This window comes from Balaenoptera ricei, chromosome 14 (assembly GCF_028023285.1).
Source record: "Balaenoptera ricei isolate mBalRic1 chromosome 14, mBalRic1.hap2, whole genome shotgun sequence".
In the NCBI taxonomy this organism is placed as follows: Eukaryota; Metazoa; Chordata; class Mammalia; order Artiodactyla; family Balaenopteridae; genus Balaenoptera; species Balaenoptera ricei.
In genome coordinates, this window is record NC_082652.1 from 86,723,274 (window position 1) to 86,743,811 (window position 20,538).

Sequence of the window (20,538 nt, forward strand, 5' to 3'; positions counted from 1 at the left end):
TGCAAGGTTTGTGTAAGTTTAGAGCTGACATAAGAGAAGATATTTAATAAATGCATGTCAGAGGGCACGGCCCAATAGCAATTTTATGCTATTTTTGTAATATACAAAGAAAAGCAAAATCAAATAACTCCCCAAAATGGCAAAACTGCTATCTTTATTTCCAAGTTATTCAAGAAAAATATTAGGCAAATATACCTAATTTTGATATCCATATGGTAAAATTTTAAATCAATGTTTGAGCAAGAACTGGATAGAGTATCTAAATATTCATGGAAACATGAATTATCTTAGTATCTAGGTGTTTTAGGAAATCAGGCTGCTGATTTATACGATCTCAAAGGCTAGTCAGTGGCTAAATACTTACTGAATGCTTGATATTGACAAAACATGAGTAGAGGGCACCCGGTATCTCTTGGCTCTTATTCTTGCCTCCTTTTAATTACTTTTGATACACAGCAGTGCCAGGAGGGCACTCTGATGGCAAAAGGCTATGTGGCTTTCCACAGAAGACCTGAGATGGCAAAAATAAAGGAGTAAGGGAGGGAAGAGAGACCAGCCTCATCAGCTTCCTAAATCCCTTTCTCAAAGCTGTCTCTGCATTTCTCTCTTCCTCCTCCCCCTTCATCCCACCCCTCCCCCTCCTCCTCCTTCTTCTTTCTCAATCCCTCTCTTTTTCTCTCTCTCTCTCTAAATAGCTAGGCCTCGCTTTTTTTAATCACAGGAAATTATTAGGCAGCATAGTCTAACATAACTCCAAAATTACCTCTTGCTATTTCTATTGTATAACTTTTGTTAAACCAGTTTTTCTAAAATTCCCTATTCCTCTCGACACAAACGTGTACATAAGACGAATACGCACTCGCCATCACTGTCTATGTATGTGTGAATTACAGAAATCTGTTCTACATCTCTTATACTCTTCTGAATATTTGCAAACTTTGATTATAAGGTAGCTGAAAGAAAAAAAATACTATTTCAAAATTCTATTTAAAAAACATTAATTGAATCTTCTAAGAGCTGGGAATTCTAAAGTGAGTAAGACTTGGATTCTCCTTTTAAGGAACTCACCATTTAAGGAAAAGTATGCTTTTCAAGTCATGAAGTAGGTATATCCAGTCTAGTGCTGTTCAGCCAATGTCGCTTGACTTAATAAATTCCTTTCTTGTTCCAATATCCATTAAAAAATGTTTTAGGTAGCCTGCTGTTTCTGAAGTTTATAGTTTTTTAACAAATGTAATTCTATTTCAGAGACCTAAATAGATAGAGCTTGATGTCCAAAACAATAAATATTAAGGCCATTAGCAGAACTAATCCATTTCACTCACTCTAACTACAGCCACCTCACTGTCAGAAAAATCATCTAAAGTAAAAATGCCACAAAGGATGTATTGTGAATGTTCTCCTCAGTTCCGCACCCCACCCTCCTTCCCCACCATCTGGCCCTCTTTCTCAATACTGAGAGAGGCTGGCATTCTAAATTCTAAATTGCATGGACCATTGAGAGCGCTAAGAAATATAACTAAAATGAATCATCATAAATTTAGAAATTGTAAGTGGGATGACTAGGTATTATATAGGAAAGATTGTCCACTGCTACTTTTAATATTGTACACAACTTAGACTGATTGGGGGTGATATTTGATATCTCAGGTAAAATCAACATTGCATATAGTACAAACTATTCACTACATACGTGAACAAAATGTAATTATTCCATCCTTCGTGTGACATTTGTCCTTTCCAACTCTTCAATAGAGATGTAAAATGTATACATATCCAAGAGGCACTATTCCCCAAAAGAGATGTTATATTATGATGTTTGATATTTTAAACAATAACATTTATATGCTATACTTAACTGTGTGTTGTAGAGTTTGGGGCATTATTTTTAATGTATCAGAACATTATGAGCTCTCAAATAATTCAGGTCACTGCTAAGAACTCGAGTAAAAGAGATCATCTTTGTCTTTTTTGGTTCCTGTCTAGACACCATCTTTTCTTGAAGTTTAAATGACATGGGATTCTTACAATAATAACTCGTGGTTATTATTAACGTTGTTCCCTAATCTGGAAGTGATGGTAACAGGTCTTGGGCAGTAATGGGTTGTTTCTTAGTCTAACTTAATAGAAATATTCAACTTCAACACTGCTTCTATTAACATGTAAAGACAAAGAGTTTAGAGTTTTAGAAGAAATTGTTCAATGATCTATTTAGAAAAGCTTTGCAATATTTTGGTTTATGGCCATATGGAGTGAAGAAGCTAGAGGGCCACTCTGACTTGGGTCCATTGTTCATGTTAAAGTGACTCTTTCACACATTTATGAAAGCATATAACTAACTAGCACTGTGTAACGGGCCCTCAGGATGTGTGGACCTCCTTTCTCAAGTTGCCATTCTGTTTTGTTTATCTTGCTTTGCATTGTGTGTTTTCTTCCATTGAAGCCTAACATTCATATGTATATATACACCCTGATCATGCTGTTACTGTCTTGTTTCCTCTTACCCATGCATTCTTCTGATTCTCATTTACCTTCTGTGCAACTAATCCTTAAAATAAATTTATACTGAATACATGTAACCAGGGAAACACTTTCCTTTGACTTGCATTTATTCCATTTTAGCAGCATCCAAAAAAAGTCATGAAGTCTGGTGCCTCAGACTGTATTCTGGGATGGATGGGTGTTACTGACAGTTCCTCTGACTTAGTTTTTGCTGACTGCGTAGACTTGACACATTAATGTCTTCTTGTGGCTTGAGATGGTATGTCTCTTTACTACCTTTTGCTTCTTTTTGGACTAAAAATTTTATAAGGCCTGATGTTGATCTGAACAGTCAGGGAAACTCAGTATGATCATATGATCTCATACAAATCTTCAGATTGTATTCTACATTTTATTTGTGCTCAATTTGCATAGACAATAACTATTTTGTCATGTGGATCTGTGGCCCATGAAAGTGGGACAAAAATAAGTATGGAACAGAGAGAGTCAGACGGGTCGGAATCCAGTGTCAGGCCACCCTAGTGAAGCATCACAAAATCAGGACAAAGAAACAGGCCAGAAACCAAGACAGTAGAAAATACATATACTAAAAGTACGTGGGGAAGGACTTCCAGGTTTAATGCCAACATAGAAAGAGCTTGGCAGTGGCCATGATTACAACACGAAAAAGCTGAACAGACTAAAAATCAGTGACTTTCCTTGGATCTATCAGAGAACTGAGGTCACAAGGCAAACCTCCACTGCAAAATCTGCAGAGACAGACACATCCAGACTGCTACAGCAACCAATATCTCCTCACCTGGAGCAGAAGCTCTGAGGCCATCAACTAATAGGAACACGTACATGGTGAGCTGGACGAATTGCTGAACATAATTGTGGACTAAGCGTGAGAAACTCATGGGAACCATAGTCTAAGAGGGACCCCGAAAGCCACCAGAGTCTCACCACGAGGATCCAAGAAACGTTCCCTCATGGATCTGGCCAGGGAAGGGGCAGCATCACCACTGTGAAATAAGCCAAGAGCCTTCTCAGTAACAAAGACCTACGCTCCAGAGGAAAGGACTTCGTCAGAGCACAGTTCTCAAACCTAGTCCCAGCTCCTGCAGCCTTCCTGTCTCACCTAAGAAAGAAAAACAAAAATCATAATCATAATAACATAGTTAACAGTGGCCAGACTGTCATGGAAGTAGACTGGAAACTCTGCAGCCAGGGATTGGGGTAGAGGGCAAGAGGGAAAGCAATTCCGCCGGGGAAACATCTGTGAACTTAACAAAGTCATAGGCTGAGACTGAATCATACAGTAGTAGAATACCCTCCCCCCGCCCACTTGCCATCACACCAGTAGGGGTCCAGTATAATCACAGCAGACTGCAGACAAAAGAGCTGCAAGAGGGAAAATCTTTCTGAGGAGTACCTAGGAGTACTTGGTACATTTTTTCCTTTTTTCTTCTTTGTGAAGTCTCCCAGGAAGGGAAGGGGGCGCATGTGAAGCTCTCAGGACGCACTTTGTGACTGTGGCTGTGTACGGGTGGGGAGCAAAGTGCAGGTCCAGGTAGAGGCTCAGGTAGAGAAGAGACTGGGGTATAGGCTGTGCTCAGTGTCAGGAGCAGCGAAGAGGACAGCAGAAAATGCCCGAGACGCTGCCAGGAGCATTCATCCCAGACGAGCCCGAGGTCTCCTGATCTCAGGAGTTCCTGGGGTGGGGTGAGGGGTCGGGGAGAGGATGGAGGGTCCTTGGATGGGAAGCACCTGGGCGCCCCAGTTGCCAGACGCCCTTATTCCAGACTTGTCAGTAGGCAGTCTGGTCCACACCATCTTTCAAGCAAACCCCAATCATTGTCAAGGGCTCCCAACCCTCAATCTGAATCACAGTGCACTGAAGTCTCACCCCAAAGGCACAGCCAGCTGTGGGGACCAGGCTCTGGGCCAAAGGACATGCAGGGGCAGGACTGACCAAAGCCAGGGTGGGCGTATGTACTGCACATGTGTGGGCCGAGAGTGTGTACACTTCCAGAGCATTCTGGGCCACAGTGAGGGCTCCTGGGGGCCAATCCAATGTCTACCATGGTCCAAGCCCATAGCTGGAGATATATAGGACATGCTAACACAATTCAAAAGAAAGCTGGAGCACCTGTTTAATTTTAGACAGAGCAGACTTCAGAACAAGGAATGTTATCAGGGATAAAAAGGGCATTACATGTGACAAAGTGGTCAATTCTCCAAGAAACACTTGTATGTTCCTAATAATAGAACATCAAAATACACGAGGCAAAAGCTGATAAAACTGCAAGGTGACATAGACAAATCTATAACTGTAGCTGGAGACTGCACCATGTCTCTATCAGCATGTGATAGATCAAGCAGGGAGAAAATCAGAAAGAATATGGGTGACTTGAACAGCACTATCAGTCAGTTTGATCTACTTAACATTTATAGGATATTACATCCAGCAGCAGAATGCACATTCTTCTCAAGCTCACATGAAATATTCTCCGAGGTAGACCATATTCTGGGCCATAAAACACACCTTAATAAATTTAAAAGAATAGAAATCGTACAAATAATGTTTTCAGACTACAACAAAATTAAATTAGAACTCTGTAAGAGAAATATAGTAGAGAAATCCAAAAATATAGAGAGGTTTAAAAAGCATTTTAAAATAACCCATGAGTCAAAGAAGCCTCAAGAAAAATCCAAAAATATTTTAATTAGATAAAAATAAAAATACAGCTTACCAGAATTTGTGAGATACAGTGAAATTTATAGCATTAAATGCCAAGACTGGAAAGGAAGAGAAATCTAAAATCAATAACTGAAGCTTACACCTTAGGTAACTGGAGAAAGAAGAGCAAAATAAATCTAAAGCAAGCAGAAGAAAGAAAATAATAAAAATTAGACCAGAAATCAATGAAATTGAAAATAACAGAAAAAAATCAGTGAAACCAAAATCTGATTCTCTGAAAAGAGAAAAAAAAAATTAGTAAGGCCAAGCAAGGGTAGTCAAGAAAAAAAGAGAGAAGACAAAAATTACCACTATCATAAATAAAGAAGGGTCATCATTACGGATAGCCAAATGAAGAAACAATTGGATGTTAAAGGGTAATGAGGGAATATTGGGAACAACTCTATGCTAACAACTTGATAACAGATAAAATGGGCCAATTCCTTGAAAGGCATGAACTACCAAAACTCACACAAGGAAAAATAGATGAACTGTATAGCCCTATATCTATTAAAGAAATTGAATAGAAAATTAATAACCTTCCAAAGTGAAAGTACCATCCTACCAAAGATTTATGGAAAAAATAATACCAATTCTCTACAACTCTTCCAAAATACAGAAGCAGAGAAATCATGTCTAACTCATTCTATGAAGTCAGAATTATCCTAATATCAAACCAGATAAAACATTGCCAAAAAAAAAAGATAAATATCTCCCATAAACTTAGATGAAAAAAAAATCAACAAAATATTAGCAAAACAAATCCAACAATGCCTAAAAATAATTTTTGTTATCAGCTAGGATTTATTACAGTTATGCAAGGCTGGTTCAACATTCAAAATTCAGAAATGTAATCCATCACATCAACAGGCTAACAAAGAAAAGTAATATAATCATATCAATTGAAGCAGAAAAGGCATTTTACAAAATACCACGTCCATTCATGATTTTTAAAAAACTCTCAGCAAATTCAGAGAAAAACTTTCTCAACTTGATAAAGAACATCTACAAAACACCCACAGCTAACACCATACTTAATGTTGAGAGAAGGCAGGAATGGACTATCTTATCACTCCTATTCAACATTTTGCTAGAAGTCCAGGCTGCCACAATAACACAAGAAAAAGAAATAAAATGCATAAAGATTGGGAAGCAATAAATGAAACTACCTTTATTTGCCGAAGACTTAATTGTCTATGCAGAAAACTCCAAAGAATCTACCAAAAAAACCTGAAACTAACAAGTGAATACAACAAGTTAATAGGATACAAAGCATACAGGTCCTGTACATATTTAGTTAAAAATACACCTAAGTACTTTATATGTATACTTTTGGTGCTGCGGTAAACGACGTTGATTTTTAAATATCTAATTCTGATTGTTCATTGCTGGTATGTAGGAAAGCAATTGACTTTTTTTTTTTTTTTTAAAGGGAATGCTATTTATTTATTTATTTATGGCTGTGTTGGGTCTTCGTTTCTGTGCGAGGGCTTTCTCTAGTTGCGGCAAGTGGGGGCCACTCTTCATTGCGGTGCGCGGGCCTCTCACTATCGCAGCCTCTCTTATTGCGGAGCACAGGCTCCAGACGCGCAGGCTCAGTAATTGTGGCTCACGGGCCCAGTTGCTACGTGGCATGTGGGATCTTCCCAGACCAGGGCTCGAACCCGTGTTCCCTGCATTGGCAGGCAGACTCTCAACCACTGCACCACCAGGGAAGCCCGCAATTGACTTTAAAAAGAATATATTGACCTTTTATCCTGTTACCTTGCTATAAAGGGGAAGCTTGTAAGAGGTGTCTGTGGAGCTGCTGCCACTGAATACCCATTGCCTCTGTGGTTCTGCAGCCAAACATGTAGCAATATCTGGGGTGATTTTTGGTCTGCAGGGTCAGCAGTCAGGAAGAGCTGGACATGCAATAGAGGGGGGTAAAGACAAGTTGGAACGTGCCAGACCCTCTCCATCCGTCCATCAACATTGTCCTAAATAACCTACACAGAGCAATACCCAGTGTCCCACATCTCATGCAAGTTCCATTTTAGCCAATTCTAACCCATAACCACATTAAAAAAAAGGAGATTCCAGGACTTACAGTTCCTCTGTTAATCCAATGGACAAAACACAATCTGGCACACAGTTTCTCTGGATCTTTTTGCCTCAATTGTCGATTTGGATAATCATATTTAACTTGCCTATATCTTAGAGTTGTTTTAAAAATTAAATGGGATAATGTAAGAAATTTCTTTGAGAATTATAGTGCATAGTAAAAACATATAACAATATTTTTGTCAATAGCCCAAATTTATAATAGCTAGCTATTCATTAGCCATTGAAATGATGATCAAACAGACATCTAAGATTATAGAAAGGCTAGAAGAGTTTTGTATGTCTCTAGAAGCTATTGAGCTATTACATTTCTTTGTATGTTTATCATGGGAGCTAAAAAAAAATCAAAATTTGCTTCTGATGATCTTCATTAGAAATGATAAAATTTAAAAGCAAGATAATTAGCCACATCAAAAGCTGTAGCAAGAAATTTTAGTAACATTGAGAGTAAATTGGAGATTTCAGTCTTACCCAATCATCAGATTAAAGGATAATAGTCTTATCCACTATAAGTATTTTTGAATACCAGGAATAAAGGTTGTCATGAATAAGCGATTAAATAAGAAGGAGATCATCTTAAGAATGAATTAGCAGAAAAATACAAAATCAGTTGAGATTAAATTTTGAAGAGTGAAGAAAGAAAGTTATCAGAGCTCAAAGTGGTTTCCTGCTTGTGGACCACTGGAGTTGCCACTTTTTCTCCATTTTCTAAACTTGTTCCATCAGTGTCCTGGAACTGCTATGAGCCACCCATATCACTCAAATAAATTAACTGTTTTTTCTATAACATAGTCAGCATCTGCTTCTAATGCTTAAAACCAGTACCCTCAACTTTTACAGACACAAACCCAAATATAACAGGCTTCTTATTGTGCCGTTTTCTAGGTACTGCTTAAATACTTGTAATCTGGCACCTCATATCCTTTTATACTGGGAAATTTTCTCAAATTGACTCCAGGTTGTACTGTCCTCTCTACTTTTTTTCTGGATGAAGAGAGACATCAGGATGACAGCTATGCAGAAAGAACCACTGTTTATCAGCCCAAGTCAACATTCTAGAGTAATTTTTTAGGAGGAGGAGATTGCCTAAATATCTATTGCATGTCAGAGGATCTGGAAAGATCCTTTAGACCATTGGTGAAGAGTCTGAGATAAATTTATGGTAAATACAAAAATAGTAAACTACAAAAAGAGACAATTATTAACTCTAGGTAGGAAAAAAAGTTATGTAGGAGAGAATGCATAATCATTTTTACCACGGGATTCAACTAAGAAGAGTATTGGCAAGATCATTAAAAATAAACACCAAATATTGAAATAATCAAAATTTTAATATAAATATTTTGGAAGGATGGGTACATGGGAAAGGTATACATGTGTGGTGAGTTCGTGGAGAGCAAGACATCTAAATCAATAAAAAATGTCTAAAATTTAAAAAAATCTAGCAATGATATCTGTATACTATTCAGAAAAGTAGAAAAAATAATCAGAAGTGAAATTTGTTGTCTCAATGGAGGGAAAATGTGAAGGACAGGGAACTACTATTTTTTTGCAAAAAAAAAAAAACCCTTGAACAGCACACTTTGACTCTTTGAACTACATGCACTTATAAGATGAACTGAATGTTGCATTGAGATAGAAGCTACAAAGTATCACTGGTTTGATTTTTTTCTGCATTTAACTCTTCATGTTAATATTATTCTGTAGCAATCTTCTCCTAATATTCTTTGATAACAAGTGAAACTAACGATCTTGGAGCTCTACATTTTATTCATTCAAACAACAGAATACAGTATATCAAGGTAAACATTTGCATGCCTTACAAAACCCAAGTCTGAAATTACACATAAAACCAGAAAAAAATGTTCTAAAGAGGGTGACTATGTTACTTATCATTCAAACGGGGACAATAGGCAATAAATGGGGATTATTCCAGACATTTGTCACCCATACCCCCAAATTAGATCTTTTCTTACAACACCTTACAACATAGTGCTTTAAATCTTGAAAAACATAATATGTAATCCAACCTTGAAGACTTGTAACATTTTTTAAGAAAGCATTGCAGTTAATTCTAGAAGCCATAGTTCTACCTATCCGATCACTAGCAATAGAAAAGTTTTTAAAAAACCTTATTTTTACTTTTCAGATATATGTATAAGAGCCTAGAGACTTGACTTAGAATAATCCAATGAACAGACTAGTGGAAAAGTGTATTAATTTCTGCAAAAAGCCTGCACGTGAAGGTCAATACTTTCTAGACACTGCATTCTAATAGTGGCCTAACTAAAGATGATAATAAAATAATGGTATTACATGTTTATATTGTTTTATATTTTTCAAAGATATTTTCTTATCTCTACTGTGGAAAGAAGCTAAACTTTGTACTCACTGTTTAGCACCTTCATTCTCACTATATAAGTATCTGTATTCTACAGTATCTTCAATCTTGCTGACATTTCACACCAGCAGTACAAAATACAGCACGTTATTAAAAATCAAGGAGAAGCATTTTGATTACAGTGATTTCTAATTACGATGTGGACTCTACCAATTTGGAAAATTGCTGTAATGTAGCTGTAGTTTTTTTTTAACATAGTTCTGTATAAACAAACATAACTTGGATGTTTACAATAAAAGTAAACCTACTAAAATTATTTTTATTTTACTTTATCTTGTAAATTGATAGTCAAAGTATTTTAAATGTATATGTATAATATTTTAGTAATAAACGGAATTACTTAAAACTTTCTATAAATGTGACTATTTACTAACCGAAAGCACTAACCTCATCCACCTGCCTCCCACCCATATAAGCATGATTACAGCTAATGAAATTCCTAGGCGGTTTTCTCAGCATGCATAAAGGCTTTTAAATAATGTTCCAAGGTCTCTCTGATGATAATATAATCAATACCCTAATCATTGTAGGTTAATAAGATGTATTCTTTCCCTGACAAAACTGTGTATTCTATAATGACATTTAACAAACTTACCTACCTTGTCATCACACAGCAATTCCTTGTAACTGGTTACTTTAATGTAAATACTAAAATAAGGGCATTCAAAGGAAACACAGATTATTATGTATTATGTATCAGTATAAATTATATATGTAAAAAAGAATCTTAGGAAGCATCTTGTTTCCTAAATAACACCTTGCAAAAAAGATTTAAAACATAATTTAATTCAAGTCTGACCTTTCATTCCGTGGATCTGTTTTGATCTGTTTCCTTAGTAACAACTGGAATAGTAGGTACAACAGATTAGGGAAAAATATATATATATGTGTGTTTGTATGTACATACATACACACATACTATATATATACAATATACCTACTATAGATACCATATATAGTGTGTGTGTGTATATATATATATAGTAGGCATAGTTTTTTACATATATTAGGTAGAGTTCACAACTCCAGCAAGTTAGGTATAATATTAAAGAGACTACAATGAAAGTGATTTGTTAAGTAGAATATCCAAAGGAAGAAAATGAATGAACAGAATTTCATCAGCATAACAGCTGACAGTGTAGCAGGATCAGTAGAGGAGATCAGAGAAATTGCAGCAGGACTTAGGAAGGTTCCAAATCCCCGAAAAAATTCTGAGCCCTGCAGAGGAAGAATTTATAGAAAAGAAGGGACAGAGTAAATAGTTCTCATAAGTATTCTGAGTGAGAGATTTTTATAAAAGGTTAAAACACCCATGGAAAACGAGATGAGTTTCAAGTGTTCTGGAGGCTTTGCAACACGTAAGGGGTTTGCCACAAAAATCTTCCCTGAAACCATACTGTAATGGTAGAAATGTTTTACTCCTCACCTACATTAGTCATTGAGGATTTGGTTATCAGAATCTTCCAGAAAGTAATATTTTTATTAACTTTTAGGGAAAAGAAATCGTTTATCTTTTAAAGGATGTTAAGTTTGCTTCACCATGCAAATTGATAGATTCAGCCATGGAAACTTTCATTGATCTGATAAAGTCAAGAAAACAGTAGATGGTTTTCTTGTAAAACTGCCTTCCAACTTTGTTACAAATATATTTGTGGAAACACTTCTTGAATCCAGATATAAAGATCTATAAGCAAACAAAATAAAAATGAGAGCTAACTCTCATTGCATGTACGTAAGTACAACTGGGAGTGGTCGGTTTTACTTTTTCCCTTCTGAAACAGGTAGGGGCATTCACAATTTCTGTAATTCACAGATAATTGCACTATGTGGCGTGCATGTATTTAAAGATAAAATCATAAAATATCCACTGGTCTGCTAAAACTGTAAATTACAGCTTAAGAATCTGTCTAGACAATATGAGAATTTGGTTTGGGATTGCTTAAGATTATCATGAAAAGTCTCCAACTTTGAAACCTAAATGCAGCTTTTGTGATGAACCTTTTAGAAATGAGAATCTTTTTTTTCTTTCTTTCTTTTTTTTTTTGGCTGTGCCACACAGCTTGCAGGTTCTCAGTTCCCCAAGTAGGGGTTGAACCTGTGCTATGGCAGTGAAAGCCCAGAATCCTAACCACTAGGCCACCAGGGAACTGCCTAGAAATAAGAATCTTTTAAAGATGAGTATTAGAGACACGAATGATCATTATATTTGGTCATTACCAAACCACTGTGGTTTCAAGGTGACCATGACCATTATTGGGTTTCACAAATACTTTTCATTGTTGCCTGCATCTAGAATTTGGACAATGGCAGGCATGGTCTCTAATTGCCCTGTCAGTCATAATATTAGGCCAAACTGTGTTTTTGGCCAAACTTTGAAGCAACAGAAGTTTCTCTGTACCTTCCTATTCTTTGATCCCTTTTCCTCCTTCCCTACACCCTCCCAGTGCTCTTCCCCCTCTCTTTTCTACCCTACCACCCTATACCACCACTTCCAACTATCATTCTTTTTCTTGTATTTATATTTCACATAATTATTTTTTTTTAAACTAATAATGTCTAGGTACCTGACTCTTTTGAGAGAAATTATATATTAAAAATAATTCTCAAAAGTATAAAAAATTCAATATAAAAAAATTAAGTTATTGTTGGATCATCTACTACTCTTGCTCATAAGGCTAAACCAGGGATAGTGAAATTCTATATGAAATCAGAAATGAATTTATTTGAGAATAGAAAAGGAAGAGATTTCCCTGTCATGTTTATCTTCCTCTTGACCATTTAGTCATTCTACTGCCAAGTACTCTTCTGGACCAAGCTGACAGAGTAGGTTCTAGAAGTGGGAAGAGAGAGAGCTAACCTAGACCTGCCCTCCTACTCTTTTTAGCTGGCTAACAGAAGATGTCTTGGAAGGTCATTACAGTCCGCATTTGTTGGCAACCAGCCCAGCTTCCAGGCTCCCCTTTACTTCTTCTAATAAAACTCTGAATTTCCCAGTAGTGTGCTTTGGTCTCACTCCTACCTAGCTTTAGAGGTGAGCCCTTAACTGACTTAAGCCATTTCATCCTTTCTGGCCATAATGACTGTTTTATGATGGACAAGTAACCAAATGTGTTTGCTCTATCAGAGCAAACTCTTTACCAGACAGAAACAAGGATTATGAATTGCCAAGAGTTGTTGGCAGTCATCTTGGAAACACAAGGGAAAAGCCTGAATGAGAGTTAGGCTAACACCAAGGAAGTGGATCCAACACTATGAAAGGACATGCAGGAACTGTCTTATATCCATACTTAACTCTAGACATAATATTTAAGCCCTGGTAAATAACCCTTGCCTGAAGCTTGTTCTCCCCTTGATTGTTCCATTACATGATTAAATAAGTTTCCTTTTATGTGTAAGCTAATTAGAGTCAGGTTTTCTAAAACATTTCTGTTAAGAATGCTCTCTAGGTAAGGCAGTATTTTTCCTGTCAAATGAAATAAATTCGGTCAACTAGTATCCAAGGTAGACATTAAATAGTGGGAAGAAATTGTATAAAGATCCATGTGCATAATAGTCATCATTAATATGCTCAGATTAAGGGAAAAGCTTAGACTCTAGTCTTTGGTGTACGAGAGAAGGTTGGGTAGTTGACATAAATATCCTCTCCTGCACCATCTGAAGGTTGATTAGCAGGGACAGGACTTCTGTAGTTGTTGGTTGCCTAGAAAGACAAACACAAAGGATGTTAATAATTCAGTGCATTTCAGCACTTAATAAAGACACTCAAAACATAAATCTCTCCTTAGTTCAACCATGATATAGGTCAAATTTCTATTACAGCTAATTTCATAAAACATTCTCTTCACTGTATTGAACTTCTGTGAGAAATTACATTCTTGATTTGCAGGGTGGTGAGTGAGATACAACAGAGACCTAGCCTTGATTATCACTTGATATATTGTGATATAAATTACCTGTTTAAATGTAAAATTCCCTCTCCTGATGTTAGGCTATTTCGAAGAGAACCATTATTTGCATTTTTTATATGGAAAGTCTAGTACAGTATTTTCCCATAGTGGATAATCATTAATTTCTGTTGAATGGAAAAATAAATATTTTTAAAGTACACAGTGTCCTGGCTTAAAAATAAGCAACTGAACACAATTAAAAAATTACAGGGACTCCCCTGTTGGCGCAGTGGTTAAGAATCCACCTGCCAATGGAGGGGAAACCGGTTTGAGCCCTGGTCCGGGAAGATCCCACATACCGCAAAGCAACTAAGCCCATGCGCCACAACTACTGAGCCTGCACTCTACAGCCCGCGAGCCACAACTACTGAGCCCACGTGCCACAACTACTGAAGTCCGCACGCCTAGAGCCCATGCTCCACAACAAGAGAAGCCACTGCAATGAGAAGCCCGCGCACCGCAATGAAGAGTGGCCCCCGCTCGCCGCAACTAGAGAAAGCCCACAACGAAGACCCAATACAGCCAAAAATACATAATAAAATAAAATAAATATTTTTTAAAAAAATTACAGAAATAAATGGACATTCACTTTCAAGATGATGTTATATAGTCATTAATCTTCTCTACCTTAATTGGGTCACTTTGACCACCTGTATGTGTGTGACAGAAAATATGTAAGTATAAGTGACAGAGGGGGAGAGAGAGTGGGGGCGGGGCAGAATTGAAGGGAGGAGAAGGAGAGGGAGAGAGAGGGGTCTTTTGGTGAGTAGTCTGAAAATTTAGTGTGGTTTCGGTGTTTGCGAGGAGAAAGTCAAAGGAAAATTCAAGTGCTACTGTTTTCTACGTAGTTTGTCTTTAAAAAACCCCGAAAGAATCAAGTAGGTCTAACTTCACAGACCAGCTTACTATCTTTCTAATCACCATTGAAATTATCATTATTCTGCAAAAGCCTGGAAGAGTTGAATACCTAGTGAGGAAGTTGCAAAGCGCCTTTCCTTCTCTGAAATTCATAGCAATAAATGTGGCTTTGGATTGGCTTGAATGGACAACAGCTAAGGACAGAGAAGGGATCCGGAAATTGTATGTGACAGAACACAGTTTCCTTGCGTGCAGGCATGGCAGGTCAGACAAGGCCAGACTTCTCCAGCCTTTGCACTTGGTGCCCAAAAGCAAACCATGAGATATTCAGAAAAAAAATTTTTTTGTTTTGCAAAAAAGTAACTACCTAACAGAAAGAAGAAAGTTAAACTCATAGATTATTAAGAAGTTTGAAGCACACACACTGGATTGTCAGAAACTTTTTAGTACTTGAGGTTTTGGCCATGTAGCATTCAATGGCAAATAATTAAATTGAAGACATATGGATGTAATTTTAGATAACACTCAGGGAAATGTTTTATTGTAAAATTTTGTAAACAGAATAGTATGTGTTAAAGAGAATATCTGACCTATAGTGGAGACAATGAGCACGAAAATGAGCATCGCTCATGTCTTTAAACCCAGAAGGAAATCTCTCCTCTGTCAATTAAACATTAAGGGGCAGGAGCAGGTGGAATGAGGAGGACAGTGTCACAGCTCGCTCGATGCCTGCAGCCCAACAAAAGGGTCTTTAGCTTTATAATCTGAACGTCTGTTAATTAATACATTAATCCAAACATCGTAACAATAATGAATATCCTGCACTGTATCCTTCTATGTGCTTGCTATGCTTTTAGTTTAATTTAATTTAATCCTCACAATAACCTCACGACATAAAAATATTATCATGCCCTGTACTGGGTCAGATAGCATCCCCCCTAAATTTTTGTCCTTCCCAGACCTTCATTAACGTGACCTTATTTGGAAATAAGGTTGCTGCAGATGTAATTAGTTAAGATGAGGTCATACTGAAGTAAGGTGGGCTCTTAGTCCAATATGACTGGTTCCATTATAAAAGGAGAAGAGATACAGACACACACACACACACGGAAGAACGTCATGTGAAGACAGAGGAAGATACTGGAGTGATGCATCTACAAGCCAAGGAATGCCAACAACACCAGAAGCCAGGAGAGAAGCACAGAACAGAGTCTTGTCCCAAGAGGGAACTGATCCTGCGGAGACCTTGATTTTGGATTCCAACCCTCCAGAACTGTGAGAGACTAGATTTCTGTTGTTTCTAGTCACCCTCTTTGTGGTAATTTTGTTGCTACAGCCCTAGGAAACTAATACATATTTTGGTAATGTGCAATGTTGATTATTATTATCTAGTGTAATTGCTCCTTTATTTATGTGAATGTAGAACAAACAGTTTCAAAAGGTATTAATAATAGGAAACTAGTTCAGAAAATAACCATTTCATCAAATAGCTGATACTGGAACAACAGGCAACTGCATTGGTTAGGTTATTGAAAGGAGAATAAAAAAGAAGATTGCTAACTGCAAAATGGACTGACTTTACATATATGATGCACAAAAGGGGGGGGGAAATGACAATTCTGAGAAAACTTACCCTATTCTGTGTGTCCCAGTACTCTTTAAATAGGCCTCTTTTCTGTCTCCTTCTCCTTCTGGGAAAACATGTACAAGAGAGGTAATAAGAATGACACTCCAGCACCAGCATTATTTCAGACGCTCTATAATACCTCACCTGTACCTGCAGCCCACATGCCTTTAGTGATTATGTTAAAGCAGCTGTCCACAATGGTTTTATACGTACTCACCCGAAATTCCATTGTCCTAAATTTTTTCATTTTTCGTACCTTCTCCAATGTGCTCACAGATGGTGAAGGCAACTAAATGGATATGCAACCAGTGTTCCTTAGTAATTAATCTCAGTGAGTTTACTAAAGAATGGTGCAGAGTGGGTTATTATTGATACATAAATGACTTAGAGATTTCCCACAATTAAAACTTCCTTTTAAATGCCAACAGTGCAACTTCTTGGATGACAATGACAATATAACTAAGCTTTATGGAATCTTCCGGGTGTTTTACTAAACCACCTGTATGGATTATTTTATTCAGATTTCATCAAAAACTCTCTATTTAACAAACCGGGGAACTGAGGCACGGAGAGGAAGAGTAATTCGCCCCAAATCACAGGGTTGGTTATCAGTAGAATCGGGATTTGAATTCACAGCCCTCCTTTCTGACTACCAGGCTCACTGCTTCTACAGTCATGTTGTTGCAGGTGAAAACGGGCCATCCGAAACCATACTATTCAATAAACTCTCCACAGTTTCAACAAAACTTATAAAAACCTAACTTCAGGAGGAATCTCTGAAAAGAAAATACAAGAGAAGAGAGTAATGTAATTGAATGCAAAGATGAAATAACTATATCCAAGTGTATGGAAATTGTTATCATGGGGAGATGGTGACTATTTCTTTTCATCCCCCTAAAGAAAAGATTCTTATTGAACCACAGAGGGGATGAGTCAGATACAAAAATGTAGAGTTTTTTTTAAAGATGAGGTTATAATTACTTCACAGAAATTTTGAAAACCTGGCAAGATGGTCTCTCTCCAAGGAAAGGTTTTTCAGATAATCAATGTTGACTCTGATGGTCTCTTCTAGTTGCTATGAAATCCTCCTACCATGTCAACAGAATCACAGACTATGTGCATTTATGTATTTACTTATTAAGTAGTATTTAAACAAATTATTTACTTACTTTATGTGTAAATTTACTATGTGCAAGTCATATTTCTAAGGTCTTTTATATAAATTATTTATTCCTCATAAGAAATCTATGATACAGACACTATTATTATCCTCTTTTCACAAGTGAGGAAACAGACAAAGATCTATGACCTTTGATACTTTGTTAAATTATCCTTCACAAGGCTTGTTATATCATAATATAGAGTTAACTTTCCCAAGTAGGTCCAAATATATATATATACATGTGTTATATATATAAACAAATATATTTTTTTAACATCTTTATTGGAGTATAATTGCTTTACAATGGTGTGTTAGTTTCTGCTTTATAACAAAGTGAATCAGCTATACATATACGTATAATCCCCATATCTCCTCCCTCTTGCGTCTCCCTCCCACCCTCCCTATCCCACCCCAACAAATATATTTTTAACATAAGCTTAGCATATACAATGTGATGAGGAAAAGAGAAGATGATTTTTTTCTCCAGTTTTATTGAGATACAATTGATACAATACAGCACTGTGTAAGTTTAAGGTGTACAGCATAACAATCTGACTTACATACATGATGAAACGATTTCCACAGTAAGTTTGGTGAACATCCCCCATTTCATATAGACACAAAAGTAAAGAAACAGAAAAAACATTTTCCTTGTGACGAGAACCCTTAGAATTTGCTCTCTTAACAACAGACATACATAAGGTAGAGCCGTGTTAATTATATTCACCATGTCATAGATTGCATCCCTAGCACTTATTTATCATACAACGAGAACATGAAGTTTAGAGTTGGATGATCTGCGTCTAACTTGTGCTCTGCAATTGACTAGTTATTTGCATCTCTAAAGGTCAGTCCTCTCACCTGTAGAATAAAGACAGTAAACATATTCCCGTTCTGGTTGGCTTGATTCTAAGGAGTTTCCCTGGGATGAGGAATGATCAGTGCTGAAACCGGGAAAGTCGCAGGCAAACCAAGACACCCTATTTGCTGTGAACCTCAAAGCTGACAACAAAGGTAAAAGTAAGTGCCTAACATTTGCTCACTAAATATTAAATTTCTTCCTACAGACTCAGGTGTCAATCTCTAGACTGTATCTCGGCTCCTGTCACGCTTACTGGTGCTATGCCTTCCCCTAGCCATGCTCACTGAATATTGTCACTATTCTGGTCTCTAACTGGAAATGACACCAACTGTGCTCCAAATGCCTCCTGCTCACAGGCTCCCCGGTGCTGGGCGTGAAGGAAGAATTCAGTTTCCTTCAGGCACCCTGTGATGTATTTTGGCTTCTCTCCAGGTCAGCACATCTGAAGCTGAAGCGGCAGGATTATTCTAAACAGTTGCTAAGACAGAGTTCAGAAGGTCATTGTTTAGTCCCTTGGGTCATTTTTCAAGACGTTTCCATTCTAAGTAACGACCACAAATCAATACCAATGACAAGGTAGAAAGAACAAGTGCTTTTTGCTGTGTGGTGTTCGACCATGGTTATGCATTCAAGTCCACTGATCTTTTTATCACATTTAACCAAGTGGGACAAGATACTCTACAGTTCAATTTAGCTATTCATGTAAAATTGATGCATTTTCATGAAGCTAAATCCTTTCTGTCCAATATCTGTGACCCTCTCGAGGTCTGTCCTGTCACTCACTCTCTCCTAGCCATATTCCCTGTGTTCCCATGTGCTCCTGCTGTCATATCCGCCCTCGGTGCATTTTTTAATCAACCAAGGTGAAGCAGTAGAGAAATCCTCAGTGTCACTAACATCCTGGGTTCCTTACCTCAATTTGCTAATTTCTGACCAGGGGAAGACTGGAGGGCAGCCCATGATGGAGAGAAAGGAACAGCGACAGCTTCACGTTTCAATTTAATGAGACAAATGCTTATGGACCATCCATTATTTGGAAAGATTAGCGCTAAATGCTATCAAACACTAAAAAACGAATAAAACATAATCCCTGCCATTATGAATAGAAGGGAAGACAAGCATGGAAATGATTAAACTACAAAGCAGGCTGCAAGGTGTGGTGGTTAAGAAGTGCAACATGATTCTGGATGGTGACATCATGTCTACTTGTAGGGAGGGAGAAGCAGGGCAGCCCTCCCAGAGGAGACATGCATCCCACACCTTGAATGATCTGCAGGATCAGATCATTCTGAGGCCAAATATGGGGGAAATCAGCATTTTGGTGGCATAACAAATGGGAAGAGTCAGGCGTGTTCACAGAATAAAAGTTGTAGTTTTAATACAATTTGTCAATATTAGGGGAGTAAGTAAAGTAGAAAATATGAATGAATATTAGGTTGGGGTCAGATCAATTGGGCTGGGGTCAGAACAAAGGGGATCTGTGCCACAAGGTTAATGAGCTTAGCATTATTCTGGTGCCAGTGGAAAGACAATAAACAGGTCTTAAACAGGGAGACGACGTGGCCAGTCTAGCTTTTAGAAGAGGAACCAGGAGAATAACAGATGGGTTAGAAAGAGAGGAGACACCTGGGAGCAGGAGAGCAGGTTCGGGAGTACTGCTGCAGTCAGGTGAGCAGTGAGGAGAGCCTTCGAAGAGGTAGAGGCTGGGGATACGGCGACGAGATGGAGAAACCTATGGGAAACCCTATCAATAAGCACGCAGGACTGTGTGTGTGTATGTGCGTGTGTGTGTGTGTGTGTGTGCGCACGCATGCGTGAGTGGTAACGTTACTGGGGGAGAAGAGTGGAGATGGATGTATTCCTTCACTCAGCAAACATATAGTAAGTGCCTACAATGTGTCAGACATTCAAAATGTAGACATCAAAAGTTTGGTTCCTTCTTTCCTTAAGAATTTAATACTTCAGTTGGATCACAAGTATAAGGAATATGACTACAATTCCTTATTGTACAATATGACCCAATATGACTACAATATGACTACAACTAAGATTGCAGCAAATACCTAGACTGGTGAGTTGATGAACATGGGGCAGCTAAGAAGGGAAGAGTTAACCAAGAACATCCTAGAAAGTTGCCCAGTGTGCCACAGACAGTAAGAGGTAGGAAACTTTAGAAGAGGCCAAATGGCCACCAGCTCTCTCTAGGGCAGCCCCTCCCAACTCCTTTCTTCTCAATAATTTGTAATAAAGGCACCTACATTGATTGTTTCGGAGAATATATAACCATTTAAAATCACGTTGTTTGCTTATTAGAATATGCATGCCACTATATCTCAGTCACCACTGTCACAATA

At 37.6% G+C, this 20,538-nt stretch overlaps 1 protein-coding gene across 1 annotated transcript in view; it reads right to left on the reverse strand.

Moving 5' to 3' along the window:
- Positions 1 to 13,225: 13,225 nt before the first annotated feature.
- Positions 13,226 to 20,538, reverse strand: part of CD226 (CD226 molecule) — an 84,397-nt gene continuing 77,084 nt past the window's right edge. The window contains exons 5-6 of the mRNA XM_059894111.1: positions 16,167 to 16,224; positions 13,226 to 13,428 (exon numbers count right to left, since the gene is read on the reverse strand). Coding sequence (XP_059750094.1) covers positions 13,315 to 13,428; positions 16,167 to 16,224 — 172 coding nt within the window. The 3' untranslated portion in view covers positions 13,226 to 13,314. The remainder of the gene's footprint in view (positions 13,429 to 16,166; positions 16,225 to 20,538) is intronic.